The 21,636-nt window shown below is 44.6% G+C and overlaps 2 protein-coding genes across 2 annotated transcripts; both read left to right on the top strand.

The window, feature by feature from the left end:
- The first annotated feature begins 1,240 nt into the window (after nt 1–1,240).
- LOC137892207 (scavenger receptor cysteine-rich type 1 protein M130-like) lies at nt 1,241–13,979 on the top strand. Its single transcript, XM_068737197.1, has 7 exons — nt 1,241–1,256; nt 1,412–1,582; nt 4,144–4,176; nt 4,299–4,409; nt 5,126–5,452; nt 5,546–5,827; nt 13,618–13,979. The coding sequence occupies exons 1-7, from the start codon at nt 1,241–1,243 to the stop codon at nt 13,974–13,976; spliced, it is 1,299 nt and encodes a 432-aa protein (XP_068593298.1). The 3' UTR covers nt 13,977–13,979.
- Nucleotides 5,981–13,410, top strand: LOC137892197 (CD5 antigen-like). Its single transcript, XM_068737178.1, has 8 exons — nt 5,981–6,015; nt 6,311–6,379; nt 6,568–6,932; nt 7,026–7,307; nt 11,112–11,395; nt 11,520–11,529; nt 11,736–11,801; nt 13,034–13,410. Exons 1-8 carry the CDS (start codon nt 5,981–5,983, stop codon nt 13,408–13,410), a joined length of 1,488 nt encoding a protein of 495 aa, XP_068593279.1.
- Nucleotides 13,980–21,636: the final 7,657 nt, after the last annotated feature.

Here is a 21,636-nt window from a genome sequence, read left to right as displayed (position 1 = left end):
AGACTGAGAGTCCACTGAGGGGAGAGAAAGACTGAGAGTCCACTGAGAAGAGAGAAAGACTGAGAGTCCACTGAGGGGAGAAAAAGACTGAGAGTCCACTGAGGGGAGAGAAAGACTGAGAGTCCACTGAGGGGAGAGAAAGACTGAGAGTCCACTGAGAAGAGAGAAAGACTGAGAGTCCACTGAGGGGAGAGAAAGACTGAGAGTCCACTGAGAAGAGAGAAAGACTGAGAGTCCACTGAGGGGAGAGAAAGACTGAGAGTCCACTGAGAAGAGAGAAAGACTGAGAGTCCACTGAGGGGAGACGAAGACTGAGAGTCCACTGAGAAGAGAGAAAGACTGAAGCTGAGAGCAGAGATCTTCTGCATTCATGCATCTCTGCTCTCTGAGGATGTGGCAGTTGTCTCAGGGCGTTGCTCTTCTGGTACTGAGCAGAGACTCTTGTGTGTACATCATGTCCTTCTAAGGCTTCCTCTTGTTTCTGCCACCAGGAAGCCTGTTGGTATGTTGAGTGTATATCTTGTCCTGGTTCAGAGTCTGTGTCTCTTGATACGGAAGGATCAGCCTGCAGGCCTGAGGTGCTTTCTGTCTAAGCGCTGTGTGTGTGTGTGTTATTGATAAGCTTTAATACATGTATATTGCAAGCCTGCACAATATGATTTTGTGTTTACAATTTGATACGTTTCTCTCAACAGCCCACATGCTGTTCAGGACAATAACTAACTAATAACAGATTTGTGTCGAACCAAAGTGAGAATTTCTAACTTTCCATCTGTTTGTCTTTCTCTTCTTGACAGAAATTATCTTCCATATCAGGACAGACTACCAGTCACAAAGATTACATGATTCATATTTAGTGAAATGTTGGAGTTATGGAGAGAGAGTTATGAAGAGGTCAGACCATATAAGTGTAGACTTCTAACTCCTTTTAGGAAACAATATATTTATTTATGTTGTTTATGACTATTTGTTTATTGACAATTTGTCGTATTTACTGTTCATTTTATTTGTGATTCTTGTTTTGTTTTGTTAAACTTAGTTGTTACATGTTCAAAATAAAAAGTCAAACTAAGCTAAAAGACAAATCACACAGCTACAGAGCAGCGCAAGATATGAATAAAAAGTCTCAAATTTAATTTCATAAAATTCATATTTTCAGAGGAGATCAGAGAAGTCTGAGAGAGCTGAGAGTTGGAGCAGAGCTGCAGATTGTTTCACATTTGTGGATCATAAAAAGTGAATGCTGTCAGACCAAAGTGAGAACAAGACACCAGAGTGAAGAAGAGTCTGATCCACTGGTCACACTGGAAACATGGTGGACAGAAGAAGCTGATCATGTGACAGAGACTCTTCTCTGTAAAACTGAAGAGAGATAAGCCATCAGTAAAGTTCCACCTCTTCCTGTACGCAGATATACACCGAAGCCAGCACACAGACACTCAGACGCTCAGAGACACTCAGACGCACAGAGAGACGGACAGGGAGACGGACAGAGAGACGGACAGGGAGACGGACAGGGAGACGGTCTACCTGGACGTCATGGATCACCTGTTGATGCTGCTGCTGTTGCTGTGGAGCTCAGGTAGGACTCTGATTTAGAGATGATGTGTTTTATTACAACATTACTGTTGTATCTTTACATCAGAGAACACACACACACACACACACACACACACACACACACACACACACACACACACACACACACACACACACATGAACATACACACACACACACACACACACATAATAGTAATAATAATACATTTTATCTTTGAAGCACTTTTCAGAGTACTCAAAGACACTTTACATTAAAATCAACATATATAAAAGCTATACTAAAACATAAGAATACACAATATTGGTCACACATTAAAATCAGTTTTGAAAAGGTGGGTTTTGATTTTGGATTTGAATATGGAGGTCAGATCAGTCTCAGTTTGGGGAGAGAGTTCCAGAGGGAGGGGCAGATATGGAGAAGGCTCTGTCACCCCATGTCCCACACACACATGCTCACACACACACACATATGCTCAAACACACACACACACACACACACACACACACACACACACACACACACACATGCTCCCACACACATATGCTCACACACACACACACATGCTCACACACACATATGCTCACACACACACACACACATGCTCACACACACATATGCTCACACACACACACACACACACACACACACACATGCTCACACATGCTCAAACACACACATACACTCACACACACACACACACACACACACACACACACACACACACACACACACACACACACACACACACATACACTCACGCACACTCACGCACACACACACACACACACACACACACACACACACACACATACACACACACACACACACGTATGCTCAAACACACACACACACACACACACACATTCAAGTTAAAATTCCCTATATTTTTATTTCATATTTGTAGTGAATGAATATGAGTTGTGATGAGTGTGTATTCAGTAGTGCTCTCTGTGAGCAGTGTGTTATAGTGCTGGTGGTGGAGTCCTCCACACATTCACACTCATGACTAACGGACAGGAAGCGATGCAGCAAGTGATCAGTGATATCAGCCTCAATGTTTCCTGGAACAGGAAGGAAACAAGATGGTGGATGTAGTCACTTGAGTGAAGACTCCAAAAATGGCGGCGTGGCCGTGATTATTTAACGGAGACTAAGACACACGATGGAGGCCACGCTTACACAGCACACGTGTATGAAAGAACCGTAACAGTGTGTGTGTGTGTGTGTGTGTGTGTGTGAATGAGTGAGTGAGTGAGTGAGTGAGTGTGTGTATGTGAGTGAGTGAGTGAGTGAGTGAGTGAGTGAGTGAGTGAGTGAGTGAGTGAGTGTGTGTGTGTGTGTGTGTGTGTGTGTGTGTGTGTGTGTGTGTGTGTGAGTGAGTGAGTGAGTGAGTGAGTGAGTGAGTGAGTGAGTGAGTGAGTGGGTTAGTTTGAAGAAGAAGAAGAAGTAGGAGGCACCCAATACCAGGCAGATCCTCACTGCAGCAGTAAAGTACAGTAACTGTAACTTTATCACACAGAAGATTTAAGGAGCCTTAGTGATGTCATCGCCGTGTCACCTGTGGTCTCGTCCAATGAGGCACTAGCACCTGGTTTGACGCCTGATGGAGGACGGTGTGGTAACAACTAAAGGAGGCTGTTCTTCCTCCACACAGGCCTCTCCACTGTGTCCGATACATGGTGGAGTCCCAACAGCAGCATTACGTTACTGCTAATGCTGACTCAACATTTACTGCTGCTTCACATTAAAACACCTCAACAAGACAATCACAATGGGGGCTTTTATTGTGAAGAGCTCACAGGAAACACAATGTATTCATTACTGAGTACTGAGACGCCATCATGACTCGCTGCCTCTGATTGGCTGAACCCTTTTAAACCCTTTTTCCTTTACTGCCTGATAGTAATCAGTGTAATATGTTGTTATTATCAGTAGTAGTTAGCAGCATCGTGTTCCAGCCTTTGGGGGGGAAACACTGGAGACCCCTCACGGATGCAGCAAGCATAAATCACTCTTAAGGTTGGAAAGGGAGGAAGCGTTTAGGAGAGGAGACAAGGACAGGTCTAAAGAGTCTAAGCACAGGTTCAGCCATGAGGTGAGGGATGCTAAACAACTGTACTCAGAGAAACTTCAACAGCAGGTCTCAGCTAATGACTGCTTCTGTCTGAAAGCTTCTCACACTGAAGGAAACTCAAGCAACACAAAGCTTGTTGTGGTTCTATGTGATGGTGGGTGTGTTGGAGATGTTTGGATGTGAGCTGCTGTCTTCTTACCTTTGGATATGTCTCTGTTTATAGCCCCTCCCCTCATAAAGCAGAGCATCCTGAGGGGAGGGACTATAGAAAAATTCAAATTTCATTAAAACTTTTTTTTAAATGACAAATTTTCACCTTTTTTTGTCGTATTGCCACAACAAATATTACCCTTTAATCTCCTCTTCTGTGATTGGATACATGTGTATGAATATAAATTTAACAACATTGAAATAAGTTTTTGATGAAAATTGCAAATACATAAAAAAAAAACATTGTGGATTTCTATTATATTTACTTAAAACAACAAATATGTGTCTATTTCTCCAGGACTCCAGGCTGAAGGAAATCACACATCAACAGGTAAACAGAGAAAGAAAAGAGAAAGAAAGAACCAATGAAGCAGAACCAGCAGTCAAGGTTTAGTTTGATATTGTATTAATTAAATGTATTTCTTTACTAACGACTCTCTTGTTTCTGTTCAGAACTTGTCAGGTTGGTGGGAGGAGTCAGTCACTGTGCAGGAACACTGGAGGTGAAACACCAAGAAGACTGGAGACCAGTATATGGCTTTAACTGGAACCTGAAGGAAGGAGATGTTGTCTGTAGAGATCTGGACTGTGGCTCTGCTGTTTCTATCAGAGAGAGAGAGGAGTCCTCAAGGAAATCTGTGTGGAGGATCGACTCTGACTGTGTTCAGCCTGGATCTGCTCTAAAGGATTGTGTAACATCAGGTTCCTCTTACTCCATCGTGGATCTCACCTGCTCAGGTAAACCCATCAGTGACATCATCTATGACATCATCTATGACAGTAATGTATCCAGGTGGACACACACATGCAGCAGCTAGAATGGCAGCAGACTTGTCTGATGAGCTGCTGCCTCAGTAAATCAGGTGCTGAATGCACCAAGATATCTTTATATATGAAACCTCCATGTCTGCTGCTTCAGGAGTCCTCTGGGCCAACCAGCAACCTGCCTGAAAGGACTCCTCCTTCAGCTTCACAGCTTTCTTATTCACTGGTTTCCACCAGCAGCTTCTTTGGTTTCCACCATAACAGGCACCAATGACCTACTGGACACAACTTAGAGCAGCTCAGCTCAGCCGGGGGCTCGTCAGTATCTCCACACCGTCCTTCAGCCTGGACACTCCTTCAGGAGAGAGTCCAGCTCCATCTCTTCTAGATGTTAGGGATCATTTTATGAACAAATTTACATTCTGGGTCACAGATCTTCTCAGAACAATAAGACATCTTGTTATTTAGTGTCTGGTGTCTCTTCTCTCTCTCTCTTTCATCTTCTATCATCTCTCCAGACTCTGTCAGGCTGGTGAATGGGACTAGTCTGTGCTCAGGCAGACTGGAGGTGAAGTCTAACCAGTCTAACCAGTCTAACCAGTGGTGGTCCTCAGTGTGTGAAGATGACTTTGACCAGCAGGATGCAGAGGTGGTCTGTAGGGAGCTTGGCTGTGAGGCTCCTTCAGTCCTCCAGGGGGCGCTCTATGGAGAAGTGGAGGCTCCAATGTGGACCAAAGAGTTCCAGTGTGGAGGCCATGAGTCTGCTCTGCTGGACTGTAGAAGCTCAGGCTCAGATAGAAACACCTGCTCACCTGGCAAAGCTGTTGGACTCACCTGCTCAGGTAGAAGAGGAGCTGCAGCTTTGATCTGGTTCATTTCTGTTCTACTGAAACTCACTTTGTTCTTTTACTGACGACTCTCTTGTTTCTGTTCAGAACCTGTCAGGTTGGTGGGAGGAGACAGTCGCTGTGCAGGAACACTGGAGGTGAAACAAGGAGACTGGAGATCAGTAGATGGCTCTGACTGGAACCTGAAGGAAACAGCTGTTGCCTGTAGAGATCTGGACTGTGGCTCTGCTGTTTCTACCAGACGGAGAAAGGAGTCCTCAGAGAGATCTGTGTGGGACATCAACTCTAAATGTGTTCAGTCTGGATCTGCTCTGAGGGAGTGTTTAATATCAGATTCCTCTTCCTTCATCGTGGATCTCACCTGCTCAGGTAAGCCCATCAGTGACATCATCTATGACAGTAATGTATCCAGGTGGACACACACATGCAGCAGCTAGAATGGCAGCAGACTTGTCTGATGAGCTGCTGCCTCAGTAAATCAGGTGCTGAATGCACCAAGATATCTTTATATATGAAACCTCCATGTCTGCTGCTTCAGGAGTCCTCTGGGCCAACCAGCAACCAGCCTGAAAGAACTCCTCCTTCAGCTTCACAGCTTTCTTATTCACTGGTTTCCACCAGCAGCTTCTTTGGTTTCCACCATAACAGGCACCAATGACCTACTGGACACAACTTTGAGCAGCTCAGCTCAGCCGGGGGCTCGTCAGTATCTCCACACCGTCCTTCAGGCTGGACACTCCTTCAGGAGAGAGTCCAGCTCCATCTCTTCTAGATGTTAGGGATCATTTTATAAACAGACTCATATTCTGGGTCACAGATCTTTTGCTAAATCTTTAAATTTTCTCTGTGAAGAGCTAATATTGTGGAGTACCTGAGCAGAAGGAACAGAACAGAGAAATCTGCAGATGATGATGTGTTATGGTTTGAAAACACATTGAAAGTGTTCAACAACGGATAACAGTTGTTTGAATATATTTAATGTCAATGTGATTTGCTGCAGTCTGTGGTGTTATAAAGATGTGTTTTGTTGTTAATGATGAACTTATGTTAACTGTGTTTAGTCCAGTTTGAATCTCTGAGTCATTGTTTCATGACATCTTGTTATTTAGTGTCTGGTGTCTCTTCTCTCTCTCTCTTTCATCTTCTATCATCTCTCCAGACTCTGTCAGGCTGGTGAATGGGACTAGTCTGTGCTCAGGCAGACTGGAGGTGAAGTCTAACCAGTCTAACCAGTGGTGGTCCTCAGTGTGTGAAGATGACTTTGACCAGCAGGATGCAGAGGTGGTCTGTTGGGAGCTTGGCTGTGGGGCTCCTTCAGTCCTCCAGGGGGCGCTCTATGGAGAAGTGGAGGCTCCAATGTGGACCAAAGAGTTCCAGTGTAGAGGCCATGAGTCTGCTCTGCTGGACTGTAGAAGCTCAGGCTCAGATAGAAACACCTGCTCACCTGGCAAAGCTGTTGGACTCACCTGCTCAGGTAGAAGAGGAGCTGCAGCTTTGATCTGGTTCATTTCTGTTCTACTGAAACTCACTTTGTTCTTTTACTGACGACTCTCTTGTTTCTGTTCAGAACCTGTCAGGTTGGTGGGAGGAGACAGTCGCTGTGATGGAACTCTAGAGGTGAAACAAGGAGACTGGAGACCAGTAGATGGCTCTTACAGGTCCCTGAAGGAAGCAGCTGTTTTCTGTAGAGAGCTGGACTGTGGTTCTGCTGTTTCTATCAGAGAGAGAAAGGAGTCCTCATGGAGATCTGTGTGGAAGATCAACTCTTACTGTGTTCTGTCTGGATCTGCTCTAAGAGAGTGTTTAACACCAGGTCCATTTTCCTCCATCCTGGATCTCACCTGTTCAGGTAAGCCCATCAGTGACATCATGTATGTGTCAATCTACTTCCTATGTTCTGGTCCAGTCCCTCTCTAACTACATCCTGGGAGTCTGTGTATAAAACACTCTCTGAGGTGGCTCTATCCCTTCATGAGTCTTCACCTGTCTCTTCCTTATTCGGTGTACCATTAGATTCTCCATTGTCTGCTTTCAAACGTGACTTTTTAGCATGTTTAACTCTACTGGCTCAGCACCTGGTGCGGCTGAAGTGGAGACATGTTTCTTCATCAAGTTCAAGGCACATCTTCTGAGGTGTGGATACTTGTGTTTCATCAGTTAGTCCCATAACTCTTCATTCATGCCAGGTGTTTCCCTTGATTTGATCTCAATGTAAATGTGCAGTGAGAGAATCTCTGTCTCAGCAGCAGAGCTGTCCAGGTGGAACACTGATACTGATCCTGATTCTCCTGGACCTGTCTGCGGCGTTTGACACGGTGAACCATCAAATCCTCCTCTCCACCCTCGAGGGGATGGGCGTCTCAGGCTCTGCACTCTCCCTGTTTGCGTCCTACCTGGCGGGTTGATCCTACCAGGTGACCTGGAGGGGGGCCGTGTCGAAACCACGCACGCTGACTACGGGGGTTCCACAAGGTTTAGTTCTGGGCCCCCTTCTCTTCTCGCTCTACACAACATCTCTGGGTTCTGTTATTCGCTCGCATGACTTCTCCTACCATTGTTATGCCGATGACACCCAGCTGGTCTTGTCATTTCCCCCCGGTGACACCCAAGTGGATGACGACACACCACCTCAAGCTCAACCTGGACAAAACCGAGCTACTGTTCCTCCCGGGGAAGGGTTGCCCGCACCGGGACCTGTCCATCACCATTGATGATACCGTGGTGACGCCGACTCAGACTGCGAGGAACCTGGGTGTGACCCTGGATGACCAAATGTCATTCTCAGCAAACATTTCATCCGTTACACGCTCCTGCAGATTCCTGCTCTACAACATCAGGAGGATTCTCCTCTTCCTCACTGACGAGACGGTGCAGGTTCTCATCCAGGCTCTTGTCATCTCCCGTCTGGACTACTGACACTCTCTACTCGCCGGAGCCCCGGCGTCGGCCATCAGACCTCTGGAGCTTGTCCAGAAAGCTGCAGCTCGCCTGGTGTTCAATCGCCCCAAGTTCTCCCACACAACTTCCTTTCTCCGTTCTCTACACTGGCTCCCTGTAAGAGCTCATCCAGTTTAAGACTCTGGTGCTAGAATACAGGGCAGTGAAAGGAACAGCTCCTTCATATCTCCAGACCACGGTCAAGCCCTACACCCCCGCCCGACCACTTCTCTCTGCTGCCTCGGGGCGATCGGTCGCCCCGTCGTTCAGAGGTCCTGGCGGCCGATCGACCCGGTCACGGCTGTTTTCTGTCCTGGCCCCACAGTGGTGGAATGAACTTCCCACTGACGTCAGGACAGCAGAGTCGCTGCCCATCTTTCGGCGCAGGCTGAAAACCCACCTCTTCAGGAAGTGCTACCCTGAGCCTTCCACTCAGCACTTATTGTATTCATACTAGCTTGTAGCACTTATTGTATTCGTATTACTTATAGCACTAACTGTTTCTCTTGTTTCTGTACTTTGGCTCTGAGTTATGCTCTGCTTCAGGCTCTTAGATGCTTGTTTGGAAAAGGAAATGTACTTATGACTTCTGGTGACTAGTAGTTCTTTTGATTACCAATGTTGATGCACTTATTGTAAGTCGCTTTGGATAAAAGCGTCTGCTAAATGACTGTAATGTAATGATACTATTTAGCTCTTAATAAAGCTCTTCTGATGTTCTCATGTTGCTCCTCATAGACGTCAAGCTGCACAATGTCTTTGTCCTGATGTTTCACTTCTGTCTGCATGTGAGGAAAGTTCACAGCGTTAAAGCCTACTTGACAGCAGTTGTGTCTTTTAAACGTGTTTCCTTCACTGATCCTGTTGATGACATGTTCATCATAATCCTGCAGCTCTAAATCAGCTTCGTTGAACAGTAGAGGGAGATCTGTCACAAACACTGAATCCAGAAGCCACTGGTAGTCCTCTAGCTGTGCATCTTCTACATGTGATGAAAGATTCAGAAAGTCTCACTGAATGTCAACAACAATGTTCCTCTGCTCAGCATCTTACATCAGTGTGCAGCAGTAGGTCTCTGTGTTCAAAGCCCTTCTCCTCCAAGTGAGTCCAGAATACCATTCTCTGTAGAGTCCTGGTCCCAACACAACTCACAGTCTTCAAGGCAACATGCCTCCCTTCTTTCATGTTGAACATCTTCACCACAACGCTTGCTGCTGAATTCTACATGATAATAAAGGAAGTAGAGGAACATTCTCTGTGTTTTAGCACAACATGATGAACCCAGTAGCACTAATCCGTCTCTTAGCTTCTGTGCTCCGTTTCTTAATGCAGCTCCAAAGTGTCCTACTTTGGTCAGACCACGCTCACATTGCAGACGAGACAGACGCTGTTCAAATTTTAGTAAACTAAAAAAGAATCCTCCTCCCAGTCTGACTAAAAGTGTTACGGTTTTGATCTTTTGGCTTTTGATATTTGTGTTTTGAGCTAACTTAGCTAGCTGGTTGTTCACATGGACAGTTGTAAACTTCTTCAACTTGTCACTGACAATGAGCAGTGACCACGTCTCCCAACATGCCAAGCAACAACAGGACAGAGCCATAGACCGTTTATAAGAAGTGGACGTAGTCACTGTGATGTCATCCAATGGTTTGTGGATGGCCAAATTCAAGATTTTGGCCGTCGCCATCTTGTTTTATTGCAACCAGAAGTGACTTGAGAGGGTGAAGCTCAGTACAACCATTGTTAGGCAACCAAATTATTACAATTAACTTTCATGAAGTGAAAACACACTAAAGGGTTAAAGACAACGACGCTGTGGTAGAGACCTGTCAATCAGTGTGTAGCCCCGCCCCTAAAGCATCCCCTGCTTTATGGTGTGTTTGACTCTAAATGGAGCATAATGTACTAAATGAACATCATGCTGTATTGAAGAAGACTGTAAACTAGAGATTGAGACCATAAACTCATGTTTACAATGTTTACTGAGGGAATAAATCAAGAGAGAAGTAGAGTCATTTTAGACTAGACTTCTATACAACCAGAGGAGTCGCCCCCTGGTGGACACTAGAGAGAATGCAGCTTCAACAAATGAAGCTCTGAAGGACATTAAAGAACTGGAGATTGCCTCCTGGAGATTACCCAGGATGCACCAGCAAGCCATAGCTTTAAAGTGATTTGTTACTGATGGTTGTTGACGTTGTTAAAGTGTTCATAGTAGCCTACATGCCAAAGTGTTGTTGTGTTAAGATAAAATCTTAATGATGTAGTTTGATGTGTTGTCACCCTCGTGTTGAACTGTATCTGTCAGGATAGGACACCTGTGTGGTTACACCGTTATAGAGCGGAGCGAGCACAACAGAACCACAATACACCATTTCATGTTTCATGTTTAGGACAAACTTTCTCACAATCAGCTGTAAACCAGTCAGATGGACTGGTTGGGCTCCACTGGTCTAGACCTAGTGTCTGAACCACTTATGTTAGTTTTTACCATCGTGACCCATTCTACTTCTATCATGTGTACTTATGAAAACTCCTCAGTCAATGACCTGTATGTATTGAACCAGTATTATGTTATATGTTATGAATCATTATAAATATTATTGACTTATTGTATTATTTAATTGAATCTCTGAATCATTGTTTCATGACATCTTGTTATTTAGTGTCTGGTGTCTCTTCTCTCTCTCTCTTTCATCTTCTATCATCTCTCCAGACTCTGTCAGGCTGGTGAATGGGACTAGTCTGTGCTCAGGCAGACTGGAGGTGAAGTCTAACCAGTCTAACCAGCGGTGGTCTTCAGTGTGTGAAGATGACTTTGACCAGCAGGATGCAGAGGTGGTCTGTTGGGAGCTTGGCTGTGGGGCTCCTTCAGTCCTCCAGGGGGCGCTCTATGGAGAAGTGGAGGCTCCAATGTGGACCAAAGAGTTCCAGTGTAGAGGCCATGAGTCTGCTCTGCTGGACTGTAGAAGCTCAGGCTCAGATAGAAACACCTGCTCACCTGGCAAAGCTGTTGGACTCACCTGCTCAGGTAGAAGAGGAGCTGCAGCTTTGATCTGGTTAATTTCTGTTCTACTGAAACTCACTTTGTTCTTTTACTGACGACTCTCTTGTTTCTGTTCAGAACCTGTCAGGTTGGTGGGAGGAGCCAGTCGCTGTGATGGAACTCTGGAGGTGAAACTGGGAGACTGGAGACCAGTAGATGACTCTTACAGGTCCCTGAAGGAAGCAGATGTTGTCTGTAGAGAGCTGCACTGTGGTTCTGCTGTTTCTATAGGCCAGAGAGAGGAGTCATCAGAGAGATCTGCATGGGGGATCTACTCTCACTGTTTTCTGTCAGGATCTGCTCTGAGAGAGTGTTTAACATCAGTTTCCTCTTCCTCCATCCTGGATCTCACCTGCTCAGGTAAGCCCATCAGTGACATCATCTATGTGTCAATCTTATTCCTATGTTCTGGTCCAGTCCCTCTCTAACTACATCCTGGGAGTCTGTGTATAAAACACTCTCTGAGGTGGCTCTATCCCTTCATGAGTCTTCACCTGTCTCTTCCTTATTCGGTGTACCATTAGATTCTCCATTGTCTGCTTTCAAACGTGACTTTTTAGCATGTTTAACTCTACTGGCTCAGCACCTGGTGCGGCTGAAGTGGAGACATGTTTCTTCATCAAGTTCAAGGCACATCTTCTGAGGTGTGGATACTTGTGTTCCATCAGTAAGTCCCATAACTCTTCATTCATGCCAGGTGTTTCCCTTGATTTGATCTCAATGTAAATGTGCAGTGAGAGAATCTCTGTCTCAGCAGCAGAGCTGTCCAGGTGGAACACTGATCCTATTTAGCTCTCAGTAAAGCTCTTCTGATGTTTCACTTCTGTCTGCATGTGAGGAAAGTTCACAGCGTTGAAGCCTACTTGACAGCAGTTGTGTCTTTTAAACGTGTTTCCTTCACTGATCCTGTTGATGACATGTTCATCATAATCCTGCAGCTCTAAATCAGCTTCGTTGAACAGTAGAGGGAGATCTGTCACAAACACTGAATCCAGAAGCCACTGGTAGTCCTCTAGCTGTGCATCTTCTGCATGTAATGAAAGATTCAGAAAGTCTCACTGAATGTCAACAACAATGTATTGAATCTCTGAATCATTGTTTCAAGACATCTTGTTATTTAGTGTCTGGTGTCTCTTTTCTCTCTCTCTCTCTTTCATCTTCTATCATCTCTCCAGACTCTGTCAGGCTGGTGAATGGGACTAGTCTGTGCTCAGGCAGACTGGAGGTGAAGTCTAACCAGTCTAACCAGTCTAACCAGTGGTGGTGCTCAGTGTGTGAAGATGACTTTGACCAGCAGGATGCAGAGGTGGTCTGTAGGGAGCTTGGCTGTGGGGCTCCTTCAGTCCTCCAGGGGGTGTTCTATGGAGAAGTGGAGGCTCCAATGTGGACCAAAGAGTTCCAGTGTGGAGGCCATGAGTCTGCTCTCCTGGACTGTAGAAGCTCAGGCTCAGATAGAAACACCTGCTCACCTGGCAAAGCTGTTGGACTCACCTGCTCAGGTAGAAGAGGAGCTGCAACTTTGATCTGGTTCATTTCTGTTCTACTGAAACTCACTTTGTTCTTTTACTGACGACTCTCTTGTTTCTGTTCAGAACCTGTCAGGTTGGTGGGAGGAGACAGTCGCTGTGATGGAACTCTAGAGGTGAAACATGAAGGAGACTGGAGACCAGTAGGTCACTATTACTGGACCCTGAAGAAAGCAGCTGTTGTCTGTAGAGATCTGGACTGTGGCTCTGCTGTTTCTACCAGACGGAGAGAGGAGTCCTCAAGGAGATCTGTGTGGGACATCAACTCTAAATGTGTTCAGTCTGGATCTGCTCTGAGGGAGTGTTTACAATCATATTCCTCTTCCTCCATCCTGGATCTCACCTGCTCAGGTAAGCCCATCAGTGACATCATCTCTGACAGCAGTTTCCAGTGTGTTCCTTCCTCTGTCACAGTGACAGTCAGTGGGTTTCCATTGGACTGAACTGTAAAGTTATCCAGGACAACAACATCCTGAAGTGTAGAGAGGTGGGCTTGTTTCTGGAAGCTTCAAACCCTCCATAGACTGCTGAGCTCCACCTGAGAGGACACACCTGTCTGTCTGTCTGTCTGTCAGACCTGTGACATCACATTCTTATTCATGGTCCATCTTGTTCTGAGAGTAACTTTCATCATCTCTCTGTGTTTACAGACCTGCTGCTTCAGCCAATCATCACTGTGTCCTCCTCAATGTACGGGGTCTCTGAGGCCCAGCAGCAGGGGGCTCGGGCGCTCAGGCGCTCCTCCTTCACCATCTGCTGCTCCATCCAGCCACAGTACCCAGGAGGCTCCTTCCAGCTCACCTTCACCTCCTCCAACTCAGCACACAACTACACCCAGCCAGCTGTCGATCACTCTGCCCACTTCCTGTTTCCTGCTGCAGAGCCCGCCCACCAAGGAAGCTACAGCTGTGTTTATCACCTCTATGTTTTTAATCATACCTTCTCCTCTGAGAGCCGTCTGCTCTCCATCACTGTCTTGGGTAAGCTGACTGTTTACATGCAGGTTTGAAGATGATTGGTCCAAACTGACTGAAGATGATCAGCTGACCACAGAGTCCATGCATGTTGTTGTTTGTGGAATGACTCTGTGACTCCTGTCATTGTGTTACACATGTCATATAGTAACCAAACCTAAACACAGTCTATCAAAGACAACAGCTAACAATCTACTGTAGGACAGAGCAGGTTTGATTACCAGGATAACTCTGGTTCTCTGAGAACTGAAGCAGCTTCTGACGTGACCAATCACAAAGCTCCACTGCCACCACATCACTCATAACACCCCTTAGCCCCCAACTCGCCATTTTCAAGTATAGTTCCTCCACCAATCAGAAGCAAGAAGGGCGGTGTGCTCCGATACCTCACTCAGAGAACCAGGGTTATCCTGGAAACCAAACACTGAGACAGACGTTAATGATGGCGATTACGCTTTCATTTGACTCTTCACTAAGTCCCGCCCCTCTAGCGCTGACTGGCCAATCACAGTGTAACATAGTCCAGCTCTGCTCCAAAGACTCTCATTAATGGTTTCAGGCTGGTTTAGTTGATTTGGGGCTCGTCATGGTTAAACGTTGTGGAGTGGTGATACTTGTGACCTGAACGTTACATTTCTACCTAAAAACCTGTGGAGCTAACATTAACACCTTAGTGGGTGGGAAAGGTCGGGATGCGACTGCTTTACTCTTAACACCATCAGCGGTCCCTTGACATCAAGCTAGCTTGCCAGCTAACTTAATGCTGTTATGTGTAACTAAGCTAATGGACTGCATATTTAGAGCACTTTTATCCAAAGCACTGTACAGTTTGCGTCTCATTCATTCACACTCACACATTGAAGATGCTGAATCATACCTTAATAGTTTAGGGTTTTGTCACCTTCTTAAAGTTCAAATGGTGTATGTAGCTAAAAGTGTGCGAAAGAAGTAGGCTTTCAAAGTTGAAGAAGTTTAAAAGGATTTGAAGATTTTCTCCATAGAGATCCCATGTTAAAAAAAGCTTAATATTTTAAAAGGTTTAAATGTTAGAAACAAGAAAAGTCATATCAATCATGTCCTTAAAGAGTTGAACATTTTGATGGTTGAACGGTTTCTGCAACTCAAAGTGTGCAGAAGGAGTTAGGCCAAATCCCAATCCGCGAAGTCCGTGAGGGTTTAGTAATGTCCCACTGTCAAATCATTGAGTGTTTGAGGCTCTCTGGCAGACATTTTGAGCCCTTGCAGCCTCTCACACTGAACCACTTACCAGGTGACATCAATTAAGTCCTTGAGGGTTCAGGGCTTCGGGTTTAGGGAGGACATTGGGATTTGGCCTTAGCGACCAAAAAACGTACAGAATGAATATAATGCAGCTGAATCAGCATTCCAGTACGACATGTCAGTGATTGTAGATTTCAGGGTCAATGGGAGCTGTTGGACTCATGATGTCATGTGATGTGATGACTGTCCATGTGTTTCTTCAGATCCATTACCTCTGATCATCAAAGCCATCGTCCTGCTGCTGACTCTGCTGTTGGTGAACGTTGCCCTTTACTTCTACTGTAAGGTACTGACACACGTCTGTTGTTTAGACCAGCGACTGAAATGAAGCTCTCGCTCTGTGTTCAGTGAACTGAAGACAGGACTGTGCTGTCATGTCTCTCCAGGCCAACAGGGGGCGGATGCCGTGCAGACTGAAGAACACTGATCTGGATCATTATAACCTGGGTGTTCCTGCAGCTGAAGAAGAAGAAGGAGCTCAGGGAGCAGAGCAGCTCCTCCAAGAAGCTCATCTCACATCCAGATGATTTCTACCACACAACCACCATCAGCTCCCTTTGATACGCATGTTCCCTTAAACAAGAAGGCTGAATATGATATCACATTATTATAGGCTGTCTTTCTTACGCTCAACAATGTGTTGGTCTCTCCATACCTTCTGACTTCCTGTCTGTCTTCCTGTCTCAGCTCCAAACCCATTGGTTCCTGCTGAAGACGTGAATCTTTAAAAACACCTCACAGATATAAAGTTTCATTTAAAACTAGACTTGAGAGCAGGTTTACCAGAGTCCAAGCAGAAACCAAAGACTATCAGGATCAATGTTAATGTGATGTATTAGAATAAACATGAAACATTGACTTATATCTTCTACATTCTGTAGAACGATTCTCAATGTTGACAATCTGTTGCCGTTTGTCCTTTAAAAGATATAATGAACTTCATGACTTCACTTCAGCGCTCCCATTTATCTACATTACATTACATTACAGTCATTTAGCAGACGCTTTTATCCAAAGCGACTTTCAATAAGTGCATCAACATTGGTAATCAAAAGAACTACTAGTCACCAGAAGTCATAAGTACATTTCCTTTTCCAAACAAGCATCTAAGAGCCTGAAGCAGAGCATAACTCAGAGCCAAAGTACAGAAACAAGAGAAACAGTTAGTGCTATAAGTAATACGAATACAATAAGTGCAACAAGCTAGTATGAATACAATAAGTGCTAAGTGGAAGGCTCAGGGTAGCACTTCCTGAAGAGGTGGGTCTTCAGCCTGATGAAAGATGGGCAGCGACTCCGCTGTCCTGACGTCAGTGGGAAGTTCATTCCACCACTGTGGGGCCAGGACAGAAAACAGACGTGACCGGGTCCATCGGCCGCCAGGACCTCTGAGCGACGGGGCAGCAGAGAGAAGTGGTCGGGCGGGGGTGTGAGGCTTGACCGTGGTCTGGAGATATGAAGGAGCTGTTCCTTTCACTGCCCTGTATTCTAGCACCAGAGTCTTAAACTGGATGAGCTCTTACAGGGAGCCAGTGTAGAGAACGGAGAAAGGAAGTTGTGTGGGAGAACTTGGGGCGATTGAACACCAGGCGAGCTGCGGCTTTCTGGACAAGCTCCAGAGGTCTGATGGCCGACGCCGGGGCTCCGGCGAGTAGAGAGTTGCAGTAGTCCAGGCGGGAGATGACAAGAGCCTGGATGAGAACCTGCACTGTCTCGTCAGTGAGGAAGAGGAGAATCCTCCTGATGTTGTAGAGCAGGAATCTGCAGGAGCGTGTAACGGATGAAATGTTTGCCGAGAATGACATTTGGTCATCCAGGGTCACACCCAGGTTCCTCTCAGTCAGAGTTGGCGTCACCACGGTATCATCAATGGTGATGGACAGGTCCCGGTGCGGGCAACCCTTCCCCGGGAGGAACAGCAGCTCAGTTTTGTCTAGGTTGAGCTTGAGGTGGTTTGTCGTCATCCACTTCGAGATGTCAGCCAAACAGGCAGCGATGCGCGTCTCCACTTGAGTGTCACCGGGGGGAAATGACAAAACCAGCTGGGTGTCATCGGCATAACAATGGTAGGAGAAGTCATGCGAGCGAATAACAGAACCCAGAGATGTTGTGTAGAGCGAGAAGAGAAGGGGGCCCAGAACTGACCCTTGCGAAACCCCGGTAGTCAGCGTGCGTGGTTCCGACACGGCCCCCCTCCAGGTCACCTGGTAGGATCGACCCGTCAGGTAGGATGCAAACAGGGAGAGTGCAGAGCCTGAGACGCCCATCCCCTCGAGGGATGAGAGAAGGATTTGATGGTTCACAGTGTCAAACGCCGCAGACAAGTCCAGGAGAAGTCCAGGATTATCTAAGGATTATCTAAAAGATAATCATAATAATATAAATATGAACAACGTCCTGCTGTGATCAGCCCCTAAAAACTCATTTATTTGAGACCAAGAATTTTTTGCTATTTTGCTCATTGTTGTACTTAATGATTGTAGTTCATTTTGTAGTTAAGGATTTTGCTTATTTTTTACAATCAAGTATTTTGCTCACATCATAAGAATATTGTTGAAAGAATTGTTGCTTGAATCATAATTATTTTGCCTACTTTTGTAATTCAGGAAATCACTTATTTCATTAGAATTGTGCTTATTGTTGTACTTCATTAATGTTGCAATCAAGGAATTTACAATTTGTTATATAGTAAAAGGTTTTGCTTATTTCATAGGAACATTGTCACTGTGGATTTAGCCTGTTTTGTTATAATTAAGGTTTTAAGGTTTTAGCCTATTTTATAAGAATTTAACACATTTTTAATTTTGTAATTAAGGAATTAAAAAACATTATAATAAAGGATTTTGGCTAAAATCATGAGCGTTTCGCTTGATTTTGTAATTAACAAAATTATCTTTTCATTAAGATTTTGCTTATTTTATACTTCATGAATTGACATTATGTGATTATGAATTTTGCTTATTTCATAAGTTTACTTAATTTTATAAAAGCTTTGCTTATTCCTGTATTTAAGTATTTTTATTACTTTTGTGCTGAAGGAATTTAATACAAAATATCCTTCTAATCAAACAATGTGAATAAAATATGAACACATACGTAAAACTAAACACACATACTTGTACTGCACAGATGCATGTAGTACTAGTACTACTTTAACAAAGTACTTTAAAGGTTGTTGAACTCAGGTCCGGTCGGATCATTTCTGGACGTGAACAGACAACATGTGACCCTTTACCAACCAAATGGTTTGCTTTTTATTCATTTTGTTCACAACTTTCATAATCTATTTCTTATATTTTCTCGGGGAAGTTTTTTTTTTGTCCTTTGAAGTTGTAATTTGGTTTCATAATCTCTAAATATTATGAACGTTTCTGTTGTTGTGTATAACTTTCATAAATGTTCTTCCATCGCGGGTGAGTTTCACTCAAACTGCTGCTCTCTGTGAGACCTCAGACTGACCGTCATCAACACTCTCTGATAACATCATGATGACATCATCAACACTCTCTGATGACATCATGACATCATGGCTGTCTCTGCGTCACTGATGTCAGAAGTTAAATGGGACGTGAGTCACTCATGTATCAGACCTCTTCAGGAGACTTGATGTGAACACCGTCCTCTTTAAACCTCTCTCTGAGCAACAATAGACCACAGCAGAGCTCAACAATAGAACACAGCAGAGTTCAACAATAGACCACAGCAGAGCTCAACAATAGAACACAGCAGAGTTCAACAATAGACCACAGCAGAGTTCAACAATAGACCACAGCAGAGCTCAACAATAGAACACAGCAGAGTTCAACAATAGAACACAGCAGAGTTCAACAATAGACCACAGCAGAGCTCAACAATAGAACACAGCAGAGTTCAACAATAGAACACAGCAGAGTTCAACAATAGACCACAGCAGAGCTCAACAATAGAACACAGCAGAGTTCAACAATAGACCACAGCAGAGCTCAACAATAGACCACAGCAGAGCTCAACAATAGACCACAGCAGAGTTCAACAATAGACCACAGCAGAGCTCAACAATAGAACACAGCAGAGTTCAACAATAGACCACAGCAGAGCTCAACAATAGAACACAGCAGAGTTCAACAATAGACCACAGCAGAGCTCAACAATAGACCACAGCAGAGCTCAACAATAGACCACAGTAGAGTTCAACAATAGAACACAGCAGAGTTCAACAATAGACCACAGTAGAGCTCAACAATAGAACACAGTAGAGTTCAACAATAGACCACAAGGAGATCAACAATAGACCACAGCAGAGTTCAACAATAGACCACAGCAGAGCTCAACAATAGACCACAGCAGAGTTCAACAATAGACCACAGCAGAGTTCAACAATAGAACACAGTAGAGCTCAACAATAGAACACAGTAGAGTTCAACAATAGAACACAGTAGAGCTCAACAATAGAACACAGTAGAGTTCAACAATAGAACACAGTAGAGCTCAACAATAGAACACAGCAGAGTTCAACAATAGAACACAGCAGAGCTCAACAATAGAACACAGCAGAGTTCAACAATAGACCACAGCAGAGCTCAACAATAGACCACAGCAGAGTTCAACAATAGACCACAGCAGAGCTCAACAATAGAACACAGCAGAGTTCAACAATAGACCACAGCAGAGTTCAACAATAGACCACAGCAGAGCTCAACAATAGAACACAGCAGAGTTCAACAATAGACCACAGCAGAGCTCAACAATAGACCACAGTAGAGTTCAACAATAGAACACAGCAGAGTTCAACAATAGACCACAGTAGAGCTCAACAATAGAACACAGTAGAGTTCAACAATAGACCACTAGGAGATCAACAATAGACCACAGCAGAGTTCAACAATAGACCACAGCAGAGCTCAACAATAGACCACAGCAGAGTTCAACAATAGACCACAGCAGAGTTCAACAATAGAACACAGTAGAGCTCAACAATAGAACACAGTAGAGTTCAACAATAGAACACAGTAGAGCTCAACAATAGAACACAGTAGAGTTCAACAATAGACCACAGCAGAGCTCAACAATAGACCACAGCAGAGCTCAACAATAGACCACAGCAGAGTTCAACAATAGACCACAGCAGAGCTCAACAATAGACCACAGCAGAGTTCAACAATAGAACACAGTAGAGCTCAACAATAGAACACAGTAGAGTTCAACAATAGACCACAGTAGAGTTCAACAATAGACCACAGTAGAGTTCAACAATAGAACACAGCAGAGTTCAACAATAGACCACAGTAGAGCTCAACAATAGAACACAGTAGAGTTCAACAATAGAACACAGTAGAGCTCAACAATAGAACACAGTACAGTTCAACAATAGACCACAGCAGAGCTCAACAATAGACCACAGTAGAGTTCAACAATAGAACACAGCAGAGTTCAACAATAGACCACAGTAGAGCTCAACAATAGAACACAGCAGAGCTCAACAATAGAACACAGCAGAGTTCAACAATAGACCACAGTAGAGCTCAACAATAGAACACAGTAGAGTTCAACAATAGACCACAGTAGAGTTCAACAATAGACCACAGCAGAGTTCAACAATAGAACACAGTAGAGCTCAACAATAGACCACAGCAGAGCTCAACAATAGAACACAGCAGAGTTCAACAATAGACCACAGCAGAGCTCAACAATAGACCACAGCAGAGCTCAACAATAGACCACAGTAGAGTTCAACAATAGAACACAGTAGAGCTCAACAATAGACGTCACATAAATACATCCAGGGTTGAATTCAGCAGGCAGGTCTGTGTTCAGACAAATAGAAAGAGTCTTAAATATGAGAACTTTTCATAACTTCTGATGGAGTTTCTGGTCAGTGTGTGAGCGCTGTGCTACAGAGACGGTGTGATGTGTATTGATAGACTTCCTCCAGCAGGGGCCGCTACAGGACACGTGATGACGATGATGATGATGAAGATGATGATGCTCAGAATGACCTGCAGCCACACACACACACACACACACACACACACACACACACACACACACACACACACACACACACACACACATTTATGTATTTAAAAAAGCAAACCAGTTTAAAGAGAAACAGATTTTCTATCTCTGTCTCTTATTCATAATTCATTATTCATATTGATGGTGAGAGTCACTTCTTTACCTCCTCAATAATATTCATAATGATTTTATGTTTATTGACTACTTCATTCACAAATTACCAAATGATGAAACTGTCGCGTACATGTGTTCACACTCCACCTACCAGCTGATGTGGCTGGTTTATAATAATAAACAAAATGTATGTGCGCGTGCATCAGGCTGCGTCACAGGAGGAAAAGGGCGGTGCCCCCCCCCCCCCCCCCCTCCCCACAGGTAGGGCGCACCAGCAGCGGTCACGTCACCACAAACACACGCGCA

The sequence above is a fragment of the Cebidichthys violaceus genome, unplaced genomic scaffold, assembly GCF_023349555.1.
Source record: "Cebidichthys violaceus isolate CVI_PGR_0920_01 unplaced genomic scaffold, fCebVio1.0.p SCAF_77, whole genome shotgun sequence".
NCBI classification, from domain to species: Eukaryota; Metazoa; Chordata; class Actinopteri; order Perciformes; family Stichaeidae; genus Cebidichthys; species Cebidichthys violaceus.
This window is presented reverse-complemented; position numbering and strand designations above follow the sequence as displayed.